At 37.7% G+C, this 18,023-nt stretch overlaps 1 protein-coding gene across 1 annotated transcript in view; it reads left to right on the forward strand.

The window, feature by feature from the left end:
- Positions 1–18,023, forward strand: part of LOC149078243 (uncharacterized) — a 299,838-nt gene that overhangs the window by 40,830 nt on the left and 240,985 nt on the right. The window contains exon 3 of the mRNA XM_089241856.1: positions 12,698–12,755. Coding sequence (XP_089097982.1) covers positions 12,698–12,755 — 58 coding nt within the window. The remainder of the gene's footprint in view (positions 1–12,697; positions 12,756–18,023) is intronic.

Here is an 18,023-nt window from a genome sequence, read left to right on the forward strand (position 1 = left end):
GGGTTGACAGCTGTACAAAATAGCATTGTTTGGTGATTTCACAGCTGTCACAGTCAATGGTGAGCAATTTGGACATTTTGCTTTGATGAACTCTGGCATACGACATCCATAGCAAACGATAGACGATCTGTCATGTAAAGGTACGGATTTTTGGGGTTGCACAGTTTTACAAACTTGTTCAGGTTTATTCGAAAAATTGTTTCGGTTGAAAACACTTCTGGTATTGTCATAGGCATCCAGTTTATCGGCAAGAACAGTGGGTGAGATTACTTCTGTCCACTCATTCATTAGATGCTCTTTGCATTCAGGAGGGACTTTCTTTTTCATCTGGTCGGTAATGATCAAGTCCTTTAACCCATGGAAAGTTGTGATGTTCAATTCAGTTAACCAGTTTTTGAAGAACGACCTGAGCTCGAAATAGTAATCACGCCAAGTACTGTCTTTCGATTTCTTGTGAGTAGCAAACAGTTGACAGAACTTTTCAGCAGATAATCGGGAACGTTTCAGGAGGACCCCTTTTACAAGTTGATAATCAGATGCTTTATCTTCAGGTTCCTGTGCGATGAGCGATGTTACACTACTCGGCAGGACTGTGATGAGGTGGGATACCCAAAATTCTTCAGGGACCTTCGTCAATTTGAGTTGCCGTTCAGCAAGAGATAGAAACAAGGATATGTCATCCTTTTGAACGTCGAAACTCGGGAGCAGTTTATGAAGTTCAAATCTAAGTTCTGGTGACGTTGACACAGAGCTGGCACAGTTATAAGCCACTTTGGTTTGAAGTTTGAGTTTTTCAAGTTCGAATTGCATTTCCAACTTTCGAATTTTGATTTCCTTTTCCGCTTGAAGCGTGGCTTGTTCCCTTTGATCTTGGCGTTTAGAGTCCGAGATTCTCTCATCGATGACAGTTAGCAGGAATTCTTTCATAAAGTCCTCATCATAATCGTCGTGGTCGACTATTGCAGATTTTATCTGAACGACTGTCACGTCGGTTGACACTGCTACTCCCAATGCTTGAGCTAGAACAATGAGGTCTTGCTTCTTTCCTTTTGCTAAATAAGCCATATCACACTATATATGCGCCAATGTTTCGATAACAATAAAAAAACTACATTTTTCAGACTCGCGGAGCGATATAAAAATTGAACATCAAACATTTTCACACTCAACAAACACTTTCGCGAATTTCAAAACAGCTGATGCAATGAATTCTTTTCAGGTTGAAAACGAACATCGGACGAACATTTGCGACGAAAATTTCACTTACTAATTGGTAGGTACGTTCAGGCTGAACACTGATTCCCCTCGAGTTGAAAAAAACGTCATATTTCACGTTAGGCGTCAAATTGTAGCCTCGTAGGGTTGAAGCTACTATATTTATTTTCAAGAAGGGACTGAAAATTTACATCTGGAGGGAAAAAATCCGGCCTACAACAAAATATACACAGCGAGGACGACATCGCAACAACTTTGTTCGAACTACTCTCGAACACGACTGCCACGAGAGCGAATCTCGGGCGCGCCACCTATATTCATGAATACGGACGGCATTGACTGTCACAAAAATAATTTACCTTTTTTCCAATGTTAAAGTGTAGATGTTTATTTCTATTTTTTTTCAATGATAACAAGACAACAATACAAAAACCACACAACAAGAGAGGTAAAACAAATACTTAATTTAAAAAAAAATCTGAACAAAAAGTAATTTTTTCACGAGTCCGCATTTGCGAATAGTAAATTCTCAATATGAAATTCCTGTTTATAATCATTTCCAATTTCATCTTACGTAACACAGATCCTTCTGAAAAGGCGTTGACATATGATACCCCCAGGTCTTGATTGCTATTTTTTTATGGTTTGTAATTACTGTATGGCCCGCTTGAGAGTGACCATTGGCTAGCTTCATCACAAAGAGATACTGTCACCAACACATCCCCCAAAGACAGACCCATGCCATTCCCTCCTTCCCCACCTCTTTAACTTTTACAAACATTGGAGATTCAATAGTAGCGGAATCGCTCTTCAAGTATTGTATAATCACATAGTGGGGTTCAATGCACACAGAAACACTCATAAAACCACAATACAGTGGAACACTCGTTTATACGACTCTCATTCACATACAACTTTTATTCATTCCTTTGTACATGTTTGGCTTCGGTGGCAGTTCATTCCTATACATTTTAAAGTTAAAATATTTAATTCATTAAACGCACAACATTAATTACACTGTGTTTTCATTTCGACTTGAACCCCGAAACTTCATTTTTGTCAGTAGGATTTCAATTTTTTTGTAAGCAGCAAAAGACGTTACTGAAATTAATATTTTTACGAATATTATCGCCGGAAAAGGCCATAATTTTTAGTATGATTGCAAAAACGGATACGTAAAAATTCAGCAAGCTGATGACCCCTTTAAAATGGTTTGTTTATTATAAGTTTTAGAGAACTCGGAAGCGCAGCGAGCCGTAAACAAAATAATTTACATTTTTCGAAAGGCAACCATATTAGATGTATAGACCATACTTCTTCGCTTACTACATGCTCCTTCAGAGTTTTTTCCATTGTGTTAGTGCTTTGTTTCCCAACGTTATTCCTGGAGCATTTGCAACTGGTCTGCTGGTGAGAAACATGCAATATATCAGTTTGTTTTTAATTTCCAGTAGAATTTCCTTTGGTTGTGGTATCTTGTATGCTAGCTGGCTACGTGGAATCAGCTGTTCTTAATTTCTGAAAAAAAGAAAAGCCTCCCTCCCCTTCTCTCTTGAACGCAAAATGAAAATTTTGACAAAAAAAATCTGGATCTATGAAAGTGGGAAATTTGTGAAGTAATTAAATATGGCGAGTTACTTTTGGAGACTTTTGCAAAAAAAATATATAATAAAAATAAATCTGTAAATATAAACAGTATTGTTCGCAGAAAATCTTAAAAATTTGTTTTTAATTTGCTTCTTTTTTTGTTGCTTCTTAACATTTGTAAAATAATCTTTAAGGATCCTGAAGAGAAAGATTAAATAGACCAAAGGGATCATTTGGGATTATCACAAAGGGACAAAGGGATCATTACATCATTGGATTAAATTTATCAAAAAATCGCAATCTCATAACCTTTCTTTGTTTTCTTCATATTCAGATAACTTTTAAGCATAATCCGAAAGTTAAATAAAAATTAATTTCTGAGAATTTGGGAGAGTTATGGCCATGGCCCCCACATGGGGGGGGGGGGTGGGCTGACAGGGCTCCAGCCCTGTCTGCCCAAAAATCTTTCGATTTTTTTCCCTTGATATATATATATGTCCCATAGGAAAATAGACAGGACTCTTTAATATCAGTCACATCAATTTGTACTCGTATGGACGGATATCTTGAACTACGTACCTTAGATCTCATTGAAATTTTTTTTAACTATACATATGTACAAGTAAACAAAAAAAAACGGAAAAAAAAACCCCCGGAAACGAAGAAAAGAACATTGTACAAGGCCCCCCCCCCCCTGCTCTCATGGCAGTCATTCTCCTAGGAAGGAAGAAAAGTGTCCTCAGGGCTATAGCCACTAGAATAAGGGAGGCCACTAGAATAATCCTTATCTAGTCGTCGAGCGTGTGTAGGGACCTACAGGGCTACCGCGCGACCCCTGCTGTTTCAGTTCGTAGAAGGCCATAATGTCTCGATAGAATGAAAATTCAGACGTCGTATTCCACAGTGAAATTGCCTCTGGGTGCCGATAAAGCACATGAACCCCCCCCCCCCCCAACATCCTGGAACAGGAGCCCGTAGGCTGCGCTCTTCAGCGGACCCCCTCTATAGTGAACTAATAGTGTGGAAAAAGACAAAAAATGACATGAATGGTCTTGGCCCCAGGCCTGCAGTTCCGCCAGCCCCACTCTCGTGGGCGGGTCGATACTGAGACAGCTTTGCTGCAAGCTTTTGCATACAGTGGATCCCGCATTACTTTTTCCTCCTTGGGTCCTGCGACTCTCTGGTGCCAACTCTTATTACTGATACTCATCGAGATTTCTCGTTTAAAGCGTTTTCCTGCAAAAAGTATTGTACGAAATAGCTGTAATGATGTGTGTACTGAATCACGTGATTTTGCTCACGGCCCCCCTCTAGTAACCCCCTCCCTCTCCCAGTCCGAACAAATCAAGGGTTTTTTTCCTTGCTTCTGAAAAAAAAAGGCTACATTCCACATTGGCCTTTTTTATTCACTGTACTGTCTTGAGGACACATCTCCCCTCGAAACTTCTATTCACAGACGATATTGTTGAACAGAAAAATATTTACAATTTGCGTCTGCAAAAATACAGTTGTTCGAAATCTATTAGTAAAATAGTTGAACGAGTTTGCGTACATAAAGGATTAATTTTTTTCCCCACGTGGATGAATCCTACTGTTCTAGCCCAAAAGAACGGTAAGCAAAACTAAAAATTTCAATTTTTGTTAAATTTTTATTTTGAGCATTAACAGTTAACTATAATAAATCTATGTCAGAAGAGTTTGGCCCTGCCTCGAGGACAGTTGCGATGTTTGTTGAATTGTGTTTCATAAAGTTTAATAACGATTATTTTTAATAGGGCATATCTACAAATTACAGAGTAACCTCGTTCATACGTCACTCAGTTATACGATTTTCATGTTTATACGACGTTTAACAATACATTTTAATGTTAAAATATTTCATTCATTTATTTAACGTAAAACCTCAATTATTCGACGTTTTCCCTTTGACTAAAACTCGGAAACTTTTGAAAAAAGAAAAACGTAATTTATATCCATCAAATGCGCACAAAATTTTTGTATGCAGTGAAAAAGCGTTCCTGCAACAGTTCTAGCATATTGTCACCGCAAAAGACATAAATTTTAGGGTGATTGCTGACTTATACGAAAATTGCCAGTGAGATGGCTGATGACCATTTAGAGTGGACACTTAGGTGATTGGTTTATTGCCTCTTTCTGAGAATACGCAGATGTGGAGACTCCCGAAGAAATGGGTTTCAATTGTTTTCACGGCCATATGACCTTTCAAAATTTTTTCTCTTCCTATGTTTTCAACGTTATCCCGAGAGGGTGAGAAAATCTACTGTAAGCATTTGGGGGGTGCAGGTCTGCCGAAAATAGGCACACATGCACAGCAAGTTCTTTCGATCATCTCCTGTAGAACTTTCTTTCGATGTGGTGCTTTGCTTGCTGACGGGGCAGTCTTAAGAGCATCATGGGCCTCCGGGCCAATCTTTTCTGAGGCCCAACCTAGAGAATTCTCGAAAATTTCAATTACTTCCCATTTTTGTGAGGCCCCCCTCTTCTCTTGAGGCCCCCGGGCCGTGCTCGGGTGGGTCCATGCGTTCAGACGCCACTGCTTGCTGACTGTCAAATTCGTCGTTCGTAAAGTCGGAAAAACAAAAAATGCTCTCTCCAAAAAAAACTGGAAATTTTGGAAGAATTCAACAAGAATTTTAAATTAATAACAAAAGTTCATCTTGCAAACAGGCCCGTCATTTAGGGGCTTTAGGGTCATTAGGGCCCTGGCTTTTGAAAATACACTAAAAATGGTATATATATACATATATTGAGTACACGTGTTTTCCCCCTGGAAGAATTTTGCCCCCCCCCCCCCCCGGAAAAAATTGCAAACCAGTTGAATATGTTCGTTTCGACTTTTTGGAACGATTATAAAGTAGAGAAACAACCAAAGAGCAAGCTCCTGATTGAAAATCATCTACTGCCAAAAAAAAAGTCCAAGATGGGGACATTTTTGTAAGTCGAGAAGACTTTGTTGCAATTTTGTACTCAATGTCGTGTCCCAAAGGTGATGTTGTGCTAAATTTTATTTCTTTAAATGATTTGAAATGTGATTTAATTTCCTCTGAAGTATGAAATATTTTTTTAGAACAGAATTGGAATGCAATTAAACACATAAAATTTTATAACATTTTATATGTATGGGATGGGGGATAATTTTTTAGAAAGACTATTATATTCACTTCGACTTATACATAAAACGTTTTGACTCGGCCTCTTGAACGTCGTATAAACGACTGTAACAGAATTGTAAAGTTGCCCGGTTGAATAGATGAAGTGAACCAGCGGCGTCGGAGCCGGGGATGCTGTGGGTGCTCCAGCACCCACGGTAATTTGTGACATGGATCCGAGCACCCCCAGAATTGATACAGAAATTAAAAATTTCCGATATAAAACTAAAGACGAGCACCCACAGTTTCGAAACACTTCCGACGCCCCTGAAGTGAAAATAAATATTTGTGAATTATTTCAGTTCTCACACACAATTTTTCAGGCCGGTGCTTCAACCAAGGCCAATGAAAATAGTTTTCAGTATTATTACTTTAACTCTTTAATTCACTAAATTTATTTATTATTTTTGGACGCTGTAGTGAATCTCCTGGCATAACGGAATCACTTCGTTTTATCAAAAAAATCATTGCATGGAATAACTTCACGTTAGAGCAGGGCGTCTCAAACTTTTTCCACCTGAGGCGCCCTTTCCCCCTATTCAATGCTCATCCGCGAGCTCCACCGGCTCTCCAGAGCTGTTTAACAAAGAATATTTTCGAAAACCTCACACCATGACAAAGGTTGGAGGCGCACAGTTTGAGAACCCGTGCATTATAGGAATAATCTTTGATGTTCTAAATTGAAGTTAAACGTTTGGATAGAAATTTTGTTTTGTGTAAAACACGTTTCAAACTGGTTCATCATGAGTAGAGATTCTACAGTAGTTTCATTTGGTGTAGTATGAGTATACTTGCTTGCTTGGTGAACAACGAAACTATAGAGATGCGGTGGATATCTTATCTGAGAGAAACTAAGGATAAATTTGATACTGTGCATATATATCTATATATAATTGATTTTCTGTCTGTGTGTATGTTCTCTATACAAATCCATAATTTTAGATCGATCGTCGCCAAAATTTGGATATATACCAAACAGGGCCCGGATTGAACGATAATCTACTTCAAAAGTTCGTCAGAGAAGGGCAGATACCCGAAATGGACGAAAAATCGTCGGGCAACAATGGTTTCTAGGCCTCAATAATCACTTTCGAAATGTTTACTTTGATTACCGTGGTTCCATAGTAATGCGTTTTACACGTGCCTTTACAATGGCTTGTCACTTCTTTAATCCTGCCAGTATTATATATTTATTCCTTTGTAATGGTTTGTCACTTTTCCAATCCTCCCAATAAATGAAGAAAACACGGGCAGCGCCGGGTATTGTAGCTAGTATTATGCATGATGAAATTGCAGTGAAATCTCGATATAACGATATTCTGCGGACGGAGAAAAATACCATAACAGAGGTATTATCGTTAATCGAGAGATTTTGACATTGAACACTAGCCATCAGGGCCGCAACTAAATGCTTGATCAGCTGAGGTAAGCACATATTTTGACATTCCCCCCCCCCATCTAATTTTGAAGAAGAGGCTATGAAAGGTGAATTTTGCGCACTCTGCTGGTCCTGGGCAAGACACCTGCTTGTCCCCCCCACCCAGTTGCAGCGCTGCCGACCATGGATCGCGATCACCATTGGCGTATGCAAAGGGGGTTTAGGGTTCTAACCCCCTCCCCCAGAGCCGAGATTATAGGGAAAATTAATATAAAATTATTGCAGGAAAAAAGAACGTAACCCCCCACCCTCGTGAAAATGGCAATACGCCTATGGCAATCACAAGTTTCTATGAGAAAACCATATTGCCTAACCAATTCGTTCTTTCAACTGGCCCATAGGGGAGCTCTATTTTATTGCGTAAAATTATATACAAATATCACATAATCATATCTCGAAATGTGATAATATTTATCACATACATACAATTATATTTTATTATTTAGTTTAAATAGACAGTGACACCTCGATATAACAATATTCTACGGACCAAAAAAAAAAATATTGTGGTAGAGAGATTAAAGAGGTAACATTATCCTCACGTGTGATCAAATTTATGCTATTGTCATTTTTTCTATATGGGCATTGTTAATATTATCGGAAAATACGCTTTTATGTATTTATTCATTACAAAAAATTGTAATTGATTAGTTTATTTATAAAATTCACTTAGATGTGTATTGTCCCTGTACAGAAGCTTACCGCATAGTGCTTTTGTGTGTCTTACACATAGTGCAACAATACAAATAACGTTAGCTTTCGGTGATCATTTAGTGCAAAATATTTTGGTAGCGATTTAAAAATTCTCCTAAGAATATCGGGTTATAGAGGCATTTATCATAGTAGATGATGTCGTTGTATCGAGAGTTTAACATTAAGCCAGGCAATTCCAAACAAGATTTGAAAACATATCATTGTAGATGTATTTATTATCGATTATCATTGTAACGATGTTTTGCTGCATGTACAAATGCCGTATCGTAAGCAGGATTTTCTCATGGGGGGGAAAGGCATTCAACATTTTTTTCTTCCCGAAAGGGTTTTCTTTTTTTTTTACTGAAAAAATACACCATAATCTTTTCTCAAGGGAGGTGCACAAAATTTTTCGGAGGGGGGGGGGGTAGGGGGCCCCCGAGAAATCCTGGCCTGGGGGCCCGGCACTAGCATGTGGGGGCCATGGTTATGGCTAAATAAAAACTGCCATGATCCATTCTCTCGAAAGTCGTATAAACGGGGTTCTCTCTCTCCACTGTATTTTATTTTCTTCATTCCCTCACTCTTCAGATCTGGAGACCACCTAATGTCCGAATTTGATTGGTCTTGTGTTACTACACTGATGTTTATCTATCTATATTGCTATAAAATAGAATGTTTTAACCCCTGCATCTGATGACAACCCAGTAACTTTAGATCCTTTCTACTCCCAGGGTTTCTACTCCTAAATGGTCATAATATCCTTGGCCTCTGCCATCCCCCATCTGTTCTTTGTCTTTTTATGAGAGCAAAAGACCTATTCCATAGAAGTCGATCACTGCAAACTTGTCTTTTCAGTTGAACTTTTCTTTTCCTTTTTGAAAAAAAAAAAGAAAAAGATCAGTTATAAACATTGATCATAAAACATCGACTTCACAAATGGCAACTTTTTTGTGCAAGTTTTTCCTTTGACTTCCTTCATATTCGTTTGAAGCTGGAGCTGCTTCAGAAAAACAAGAAAAAGGCTTTGCCCCACCAATGGTCATTTTTTATTTTCACTGGTGGGGCAAATAGAAAGGCTAGTGGGGCAAAATCCCCCCAGTTAACATATTGAAAAAAAGGCCTGCCTGTTTGGGGGGGGGGGGGGTAAGAGAAAAAAAATTTCAGTAGGAAATTTTTTCAGGGATGGAAAAAAATTTTGGGAAACTGTAGTGTTACTCACCTTCTCATGTTGAAAGGCACACTGCAGTGAAATAGGAAATTCTTTTTGTCATCCTTTGGTTTTTCCAATCTAGCAATCACATGCAGAGAATGTTTGGTGTCAATATCGATTTTCTAGTCGCCACGATAGCCTGCAGCCTGTGATTTGTCATGCTCGGGCATATAGGGACAGTGTTCATATCCTCCTTGAAAATCCTTGGGAAAAAGTTCATTTTCAAGTCTTTAAAAAATCGTTGCAATCCTTGAAAAACAATAGCTAAACTACGTTCTGCTGAGATGAAAATGTGAGGAACAACGACTATGAGTGACGGCTCGTGCGTTGTGGCTCCTTGGAGTGTAGCTATTTTGTCGGGCAAGGCTGTAACTAGGTTTTTTGCTGTCCCCACCATTTTAAAATTTGTTACATTTAAAATGGTGTTTTTTGTTTCCACCAGAAATTTACTGCCCCTTAAATTTTGCTGCCCGAGGCAGTTGCCCCTCCACCACCCTCTAGTTACAGCCCTGGTCTAGGGTGTCGCGATGAGCTGAGTCGGAGATATTTTGTATGCTTATTTATTCTTTGAAGTGGTTCTTTTATAAGTAAAAGTATCTACCAAACTATTCCGGGGAGCTGCAGATGAACCATGAAGTGGGCAAGACTGAGCTGCTGGTAACAAAATTCTGAAAATCACTGAGTTACGGGACAATGTTCAAAACAGAATATATGATCACGCATACCTGAGATATTTCTTAACTTTGAAAGATGTTGACTAAGATCTGACAGAAAAACACTGTGCTTGAGATTTTGCTACAAAATTATTTCAAACTGTTAAATTTATGAATGTCAGTTGCATACAGGGCTGCAACTAGATGTTTGGTGGATTGGGGCAAGCAGGCATTTTGATGCCCCTTTGTAATGTTGAAGGAAAGATTAAAGGGTGAAATTGCCTCAGCCTCTTAGTCAAATGCCAGCGCCACCAGGCCCACTGCTCCCCACCAGTTTCAGCCCTGCTAAAATTTTCTACATTTTTCTTAAAACTCTTCCGGATTGTTATGCAGCAGCACTAATTGTTCTGCAGAAGCGTCGCAGATTTTGGCATATTCTGTTTTGGGGATTGTACATTGGGATTGGAGCATTAGAATTAAGTATCATTGTAAATAATTGTCGCCATGTTTCGGAAGTGTATAAAGTTCCTTCTCTTCAGTAGCAAAGAAAAATTGAAAGATAAATGTTTAGGATAAACATTATTTCGACTCTGTTTTGAACAGTGAGTAACTCCTGTTATATAAGGAGTATTTATCTTACAATTTTTCTTTGTTATTGAAGAAGTAACTTCAGTTCCGAAATGCATCTACCTGTTGTTCGCTTGTCATTTTGGGCATAGTTACGTTGTTTCCCTCTAGTATATTCTCACCCAAAAGGTGTTTCATTTCTATTTACTGTTGTATTTCGAAAGAATTCATAGAGTTATTGTAAGTAACATTCCAACATCAGAATTCAGTATCATCTATATACAGGGTGTCCTGTAAATGCTAATACTGCCTTTATCCAGTGGCGAATTAATGGCAGAGCACTTTAGAAGTCGGGGCCCCGGGCGTGCGCCCGGTGTGCCTGCCGTTAAATCTGCTTCTGCCTTTATCTCATCAACCGTCCATCATAGAAGAGTGATTCTAATTTGAAAAATGCTCTAAATGTGTTCAAAAATTACCCTGTACCGGTTTTGAGAGTTAAAAATACAGTGTCTCACAAAATAAAAAATTTAAATTTTTATACTGTCCCTATGTCTTCTATCTTCCAATCAAAAAGTTGTTGCCCTGTCTCTACCCTGTCTCTCCTGATGCAAAAAAAAAAAATTCCATATTTTCTAAGCGTAATATTCACAGATATATTCAAATTCGAAAAACGGAGGAAACTTTGGAAAAAACAGCATTAAATGTGGAAAAACTATTTTACCCGCATTTAATGTTCTTTTGCTTAAATTTAATGTTCTTTGTTTCAATGCTTTATTGACTTTTTGCTTGGATATACAAACTTTTAAACAACGCATTTTTTATTTGAAATCTTTATCAAACATGCTCAAAACTGATCAAAAACATCATAAGAGTGTTTGAGATTTAAGAAACAGTAATGTCATGTCAATCTTAGCACTGTGTTTTGAGTAATTTTTTTGTAATACAATTTTTTTCTTGATTTTAATTTTATGAAATATGATTTTAAATTACAATAATTTTTTATTTCGATTTCCTTAGGGAAATTTTTACGGAAGAGGAGAGAAGTGGATGTCATTTTCAATTAAGTTTCAGTTATACAAAGTTTTTCAAAATGTCACTTTCTATTTTACCCTCAGCTAACATTTGCATTTCGTGTAAAAGCTGGGATGGGCGTTTTGTCGCCTAGTTCAAGCTCTAGGAGTAACATCTGCAATTTGGAAGATTCTGATTGTTGAAACTGCTCGAGCACTCAAGTTTTGAGAGTCTCGTACATGCACTGTTGAGGAGGATTACGAATGATATTAGTAGCACAGTTCAAAACTTTGCAATCAAGAGTTCCTACAATGGTGTGAAATTTAGTTTCATCGGGGGTTATGCCTGCAGTTTTGAATTGCGACTCAATTTCAAGAAACCAAAAATTTAATATATACAAAAGAAATATAACGAGAAGAAAGTCATGGTTATATACAAATCAGTAGTACAATTGCAACTAATTTTCTTTTTTTACAATCACCAGAAGCATGAGAGGAGAGTGCAACATCTATACAGATAAGAATGCACTACAGTTCAACATATCTGAATTTTTATTTTTTATTTTTATTGTAGATCCTTCATGTTACAGGAATAGTGTAGCAAAACTCAAGTAGCTGGTTAATTGAATCGAGTTCATAGGTGTCCCCATCCATTTACAATTTGGTCAGCCCATTTCTGTGTTCGATACATGCTGGTAGAAAAGTCCTAGAATGTCCAAATTGTTCAGTTTGATGCTAAGAACTTTGTGTTGAAAGAATGCATGCTCTGAAAAAAAACGTCTTTTTTTAAATGCATTTTCTATTAGCAAAATCTTTCATTTTACACGAAATAGTTAAAAACTTTCAGAAAGAGGTGGAAGTTTATCTAGAAAAAGATTCTAAGGTGGACATGAGTTAACCTAGCTTGAGTGACAGTAATTATGATGATGATTAGCTTGAAAATTCAGCTCATGATGCAGCTGTTTTTATGTTAACATGTGTATATCAACAAAACTGTTCATTAGCTGAATCCGCATTTATTTAGGCAGAGAAATCATGAATGAAAAATTCTTTGTCACTCAAAGTATCACTGTATATGCCATCTGCTATTGATTCATTTTATAATCCATGAACCATATACTCAGATGAAGTCATATTTTATTTTTTTCCAGGTTTGTGGTGATAATTTTCTAGATGATTATGAGAAATACCAGTCATTCACTCCAACTTGTAAGTATAGCTCATTCATTTACTTGTTATTTGATGCTAATTAAGATAAGTGTACTGGTACTAGGATTAGATTAATTATAAATAAAAGTGCTGAAAAAAGAAATGTGAATAGTTTGAATTCTTTTCTATTACATAACAAGCCACATTGTTTTAGTTTGCAGTTTTTGTTGAAGCTAGATGATTTTTTTAAAAGTTGGTGAAAAGGGAAGTGTTATTTTGACTGATTCTTAGCACTTTTCTTAAGACATGTTTGTATTAAATATATTTTTCCCTCCACAGTACACTCCATTTTGTTTTAAGGTGCCATTAGTTCATGTCTGTACATCCTGAATATTTTATCCATTGTTGTTGAAAGGCATGAAATTGATGGTACATTAAGTTAAAGGGGTGGCCCACTTTCGTGTCATTAATTTTCAAATTGTTCCAATAGCAGGCCACGTGGCTGTATTGCAATTATTAATCGTGCTAGATAGAACAATCAAAAAATATATTGTTCCAGAAGCATGTCAAGAATGCCATTGATTTTGAGCAGTGGATTTTTTTTTTTTCCTATCTTTCTTCGTGATGTTCAATCTTCTGTAGTCAACCCAGAATCAGTTGGAACCATCCTTCTTTCTCACCAGAATGATCGGTGACCCATGGACACGTTGATGGCTTGATAATGTCGTTGACTTGTATTTTCTCTAGCAGTTTGTTTACCAACTTCTTGCTTGGGAAATGGAAATCTTCTAGGATGCTGTTTGGTGAATGGCCCTGGTGTTGATTTGATGCTGCATCAAGCTTTATTTGGCCAACATCAACTGATGATATAGAGAAAACACCTCAGAATTTTTTGTTTGTTGACTGAGCACTTTTCTGGTCAGGATCCAGCTGATGGTCTTCTATCAGGCTCTTGAACAAACTTCCCGCGAATCACGAACTATGTGATGGGAATACACATTATGTAGTGCTCTCGAGCTACTGTCCCAATATTCTTAGATCCATGTTAAACTAACAGGCAATATTAAGAGAAACTAAGGCAGAAGTCAAAACATTTATTATTACATGATTTAAGCACAATTATATTTAAGAATTCAATGATTATTATCTTAGTCGACTCCGAATCAATTACATTACTCCTGTTGAAGATGTTATTAATTTATGGTCATTATTATTATAACGATTGGCAGAGTGGCAACAGTATGGCATTCAAATGTCGCTCACTTGTTATGATAACTTAGGTCTCTGCTGGATGTTTATTAAAGTTAATGTTATGTTCTCATTCATAATCAATGTAGCATTGTATCACCAAACATGGTGGCAGCAGTGTTGTAACACAATCTTGGAGCAGGGAAGAAGCCAAATTGCTTCTTAGCATGAACGAAGCAGCACAGAGTGAACCTATTAGCCGACTGCCACCGCCTGTCCGCGGTTTGCAGTCTCGCATTCATAGAAGAACCTGCAGTGAATTGGAAGTTATTTCACCGAAGGTGAAGCAACTAACTCACCCTCTGTCAACTGGATGACCAGCCAGAACCGTATCGAGTAGCGCTTTTCCTCTCGTGCTTAGATGACGATGCCATGCGACTCTACGATGGTGTAGATTTCGTGTCCAAAGAAGATGATCGAAAGGTGTCTGAGGGCCAAACGAACGAGATATATAAGAGGACCCTCTTCAATAAAAGAAGCCAGAATGAAGGTGAGTCATTCGATAACTTCGTGGCGGCTCTCAGAAGTCAGATTAAAGTATACGAATACTGCGACAAATGTGTAAGAACTCGCTACTTAGAATCGTTGTTGGAATCCAAGATTCAAATACTTATGCAGAGCTTGTTAAGCACAGGCCTCTATCACTTGAGAAATCCATTGATGTTTATAGAACGGCAGACAAAGCCATACATGAGAGTACAGTCTTGCATTCACCTGCTGAGGAACATGCAGTTAAAAAACCCATCCGAGTTTTACAAGTTCTTGTGAGGTCAAAAAGCTATGGATGCAAATATTGTGGGCTAGAGCATCCGATGAGAAAGGAATCTTGTCCTGCATGGAAGCACGTGTGCAAAAAATGCAACAGAGCTAATCATTTTGAGATTGTGCGCATGCCTATAGCGAGGAGCCAGATACAAGCAAAACGATCATCCAAAGCTAAACAGATCCTGCAAATTGAGCACGATCCAAATGAGACTTATCCTGATCTGCAACAAGAGTATGTAGAATTTGTGTCTTCTGTAAATATGCATTCTGCAAAGTGTGCTCTCCATGTCAACGGACAAAAAGTGGTGTTCCAGTTAGACACAGGGGCGTCCATCAACCTATTACCCAGGTCAAAAGTAGCACAGAATACAAATGTTTTGCCATCTTGTCGCAAACTGAAAATGTGGTATAATTCAAAACTTATTGCAAGCGGGTCATGTAAAGCTCAGGGGGCATAACCCTAAGAATGGGTTGCGACACACCATGGACTTTGTTATAGTCGACCAAGAATTGTCACCATTCGTAGGGCTTCCCACATGTGAGGCCATGAATTTAATATCTACGCAACACAGCAATTTCATCAGAGTTTCCAATGTTATGTACCACTTTCCAGAGGAAATGCTCCCTTTTTATGTCAGATATGTTGATGATTGCTTCGTTCTTCTTGACTGTAATGCTAACATTGACCATATTCTAAATACTCTCAATTCCATTGACCCTTGCATTCAATTCACTATAGAGGAAGAAAACAATAACCAAATTGCATTCCTGGATGTATTGGTCACTCGCCATGAACAAACTTTCTCTACCACTGTATTTCGCAAACCGTTTGCTGTTTCTCTACCCCCTCTCAACCTCTCTGCGCATCCTCCATCACAAAATTATGCCTCGTTCTACGCATACGTGAAGCGAGCCATTAATATCTGCTCTTCGCCGACGTTACTCGATGCTGAACTGAATATCCTTAGAGCAATAGCAGTCGATCGTGGCTACCGTAGCTCTCTCATTGATAATCTACACAGCAAACTGATTAAAAAACACTTCCAAAACCAAGCCTAAACCTGAACACAAAATCATTTTGCCTTTCTTCCCAAAAACCAGCCAACACATCGCTAAAATCCTTCGAAAATACAATTTTTCTGTGGTTTTCACTCTCGTCAATAAATCAATAAACTTCGTTTCTCTCCACTAAAATATCCCATTGACACACTCAACAACTGGGGCATCTACAGCATTTCATGCCAATGAGGATTATCATATATAGGCCAAACTAAACGTGCTCTAAAATACCTTTTAAATGAGCATAGAAGATAGGTAAGCAACCAAGACCTTAACCGCTTATCCATAGCCCAACACTGCTGGTCCTTTGACCATAAATTTGATTTCTCTTCTGCCAAAATCATCCAAAAATGTCTCTCACCGTCTGACTTGGATTTCTTGGAATCATTCCACATCAACAAAAACACAAACCAGTTGGTCAACGACCTATCTAGCACACCACCCTTCTCAAAAATCTGGCAACAGTTTCTACAATAATTATTCTTCTCCATCATCAGCATCACTATCACGTTCTCGGTTGTGATTGGCTCCGCCATTTTTCTTCTTTTTTCTGTCCTCTTGCTCTACTCTTTTGTTGCTGGTTCATTTTGAATTTGACTCTTGTCTACAACAGCGAGTAACTCCCACTATAAGGAGTTTTTTCAATATTTTCTTTCTTTGTTTCTGCTACTGATGAAGGAACTTCATTTATACATAGTATCTACTTCAAATGGGGATGAGCATTTCTGTGCCTCTTTTTTTTTTCTTTTTGTTTACTCAATGAGTGTGATGAAGTAGATGTTGGGCATTGGTTATATTGATGATTGTATTGAAAATAATGAAGTTGGTTGGAGTATTTATGATTGTCTCTGCAATTGGGCTCCTTAGTTTCAGTTTCATAAGCAGGTGCGAACCTGGAGACAGCTTGATTGTAGTAGCTGACAACAGACACTTCTGGTTGCTAGTTGAATTTTGCAATGAACATATACAATAACCATTCCTCATGTATGGCAGGTGGTTTATTTTTTTTAAGGGAACTTATCACTCTACTATAGTCATTCTTCAGACAAAAAAAGTGGTATTCATTTATGTCTCTCTCTTCCTATATTTTTCATTTCTCTTTTATTATTAAGGCAGCTGTTAGAGGGCAGTTAACATTTTTTGTTTCAGTTGTGATTATAAATTTATTTCATTTCGGTCCATCTTCTCTGTTCTAAATTCATTTTGTTGTATTTGTTTGAGACTTTTCAGTGAAATACCTTTTTGAATGATGAATTAAGTTCTTGGATAACAGTCATGACTCATTGATCAAGAGATATACATTCTTTTTTGGGTTCGAAGAGCACCGACTACAGCTTCATATTACGAGAAATACGACTGGTTGGAATACAGCGTTAAAGAAGTCGCAGTGTTCTGCTTCGCGTGTAGAAATTTTCCCTCCGGAAACAAGGTGGATTTATTTACAACACGAGGCATGAACAATGGAAGAAAACTAGCAAAAAACTGCATAAACACGCGGAAAGTGCAGTACACTTGTTTTCAAACTCTAAGTTGCTTGATTTTCAAAAACTAACCGATCCCGTTGCAACTAAAATATCAGATTGTAAGTGAAAACAGAGTGTACTTCAGGAAGATTTTAGACATTTTATTGTACTTTGCGAAGCAAGGTTTGGATCTTCGTGGCCACAACGAATGATAAATCAAATAACAAAGGTAATTTTTTAGAATTGTGGGAACTTTTTTGTAAATATGACCAAACATTTAGAGAAAAGTATGCGCATTACCATAATTAGAGGAGCCCTCATGTACAAAATGAACTATTAGAAATTGTGAGAAGTGAAGTGCTGAGAAGAATAGTAAATGAAGGAAATGAAGCTGGGTATTTTTCTCTCATGGTCGAGGAGATGAAATGTCATAGAGTGCAGCAATTGTCAATTTGCATTCGCTATCTCAAGAACAAGGATATAAAAGAAAGAATACTTGGCATTATAGATATTTCTATTTCACAAAATGCAGATGCCCATGCTATAATTATTCAAGGATTTTTTGGTGAAGTCGGTATCCATGCATTAATGATTGGGCAATCATACGATGGCGCTAGTGTGATGGCAGGGGTAAAAAATGATTTACAAAAGATCATAAGGGATAGCAACCCATTTGCTGTATATGTACATTGCTTGGCACATAAAGTAAATTTGGTTCTTGTTGCTGCATGTAAAGAAAATGATTTTTGTTGCAATTTCTTCAACATTATGCAATCATTGTACGCATGTCATC

This window comes from Pholcus phalangioides, unplaced genomic scaffold (assembly GCF_987345545.1).
Source record: "Pholcus phalangioides strain wild (caught in Gottingen) unplaced genomic scaffold, Ppha-v1.0 ptg000014l_1, whole genome shotgun sequence".
In the NCBI taxonomy this organism is placed as follows: Eukaryota; Metazoa; Arthropoda; class Arachnida; order Araneae; family Pholcidae; genus Pholcus; species Pholcus phalangioides.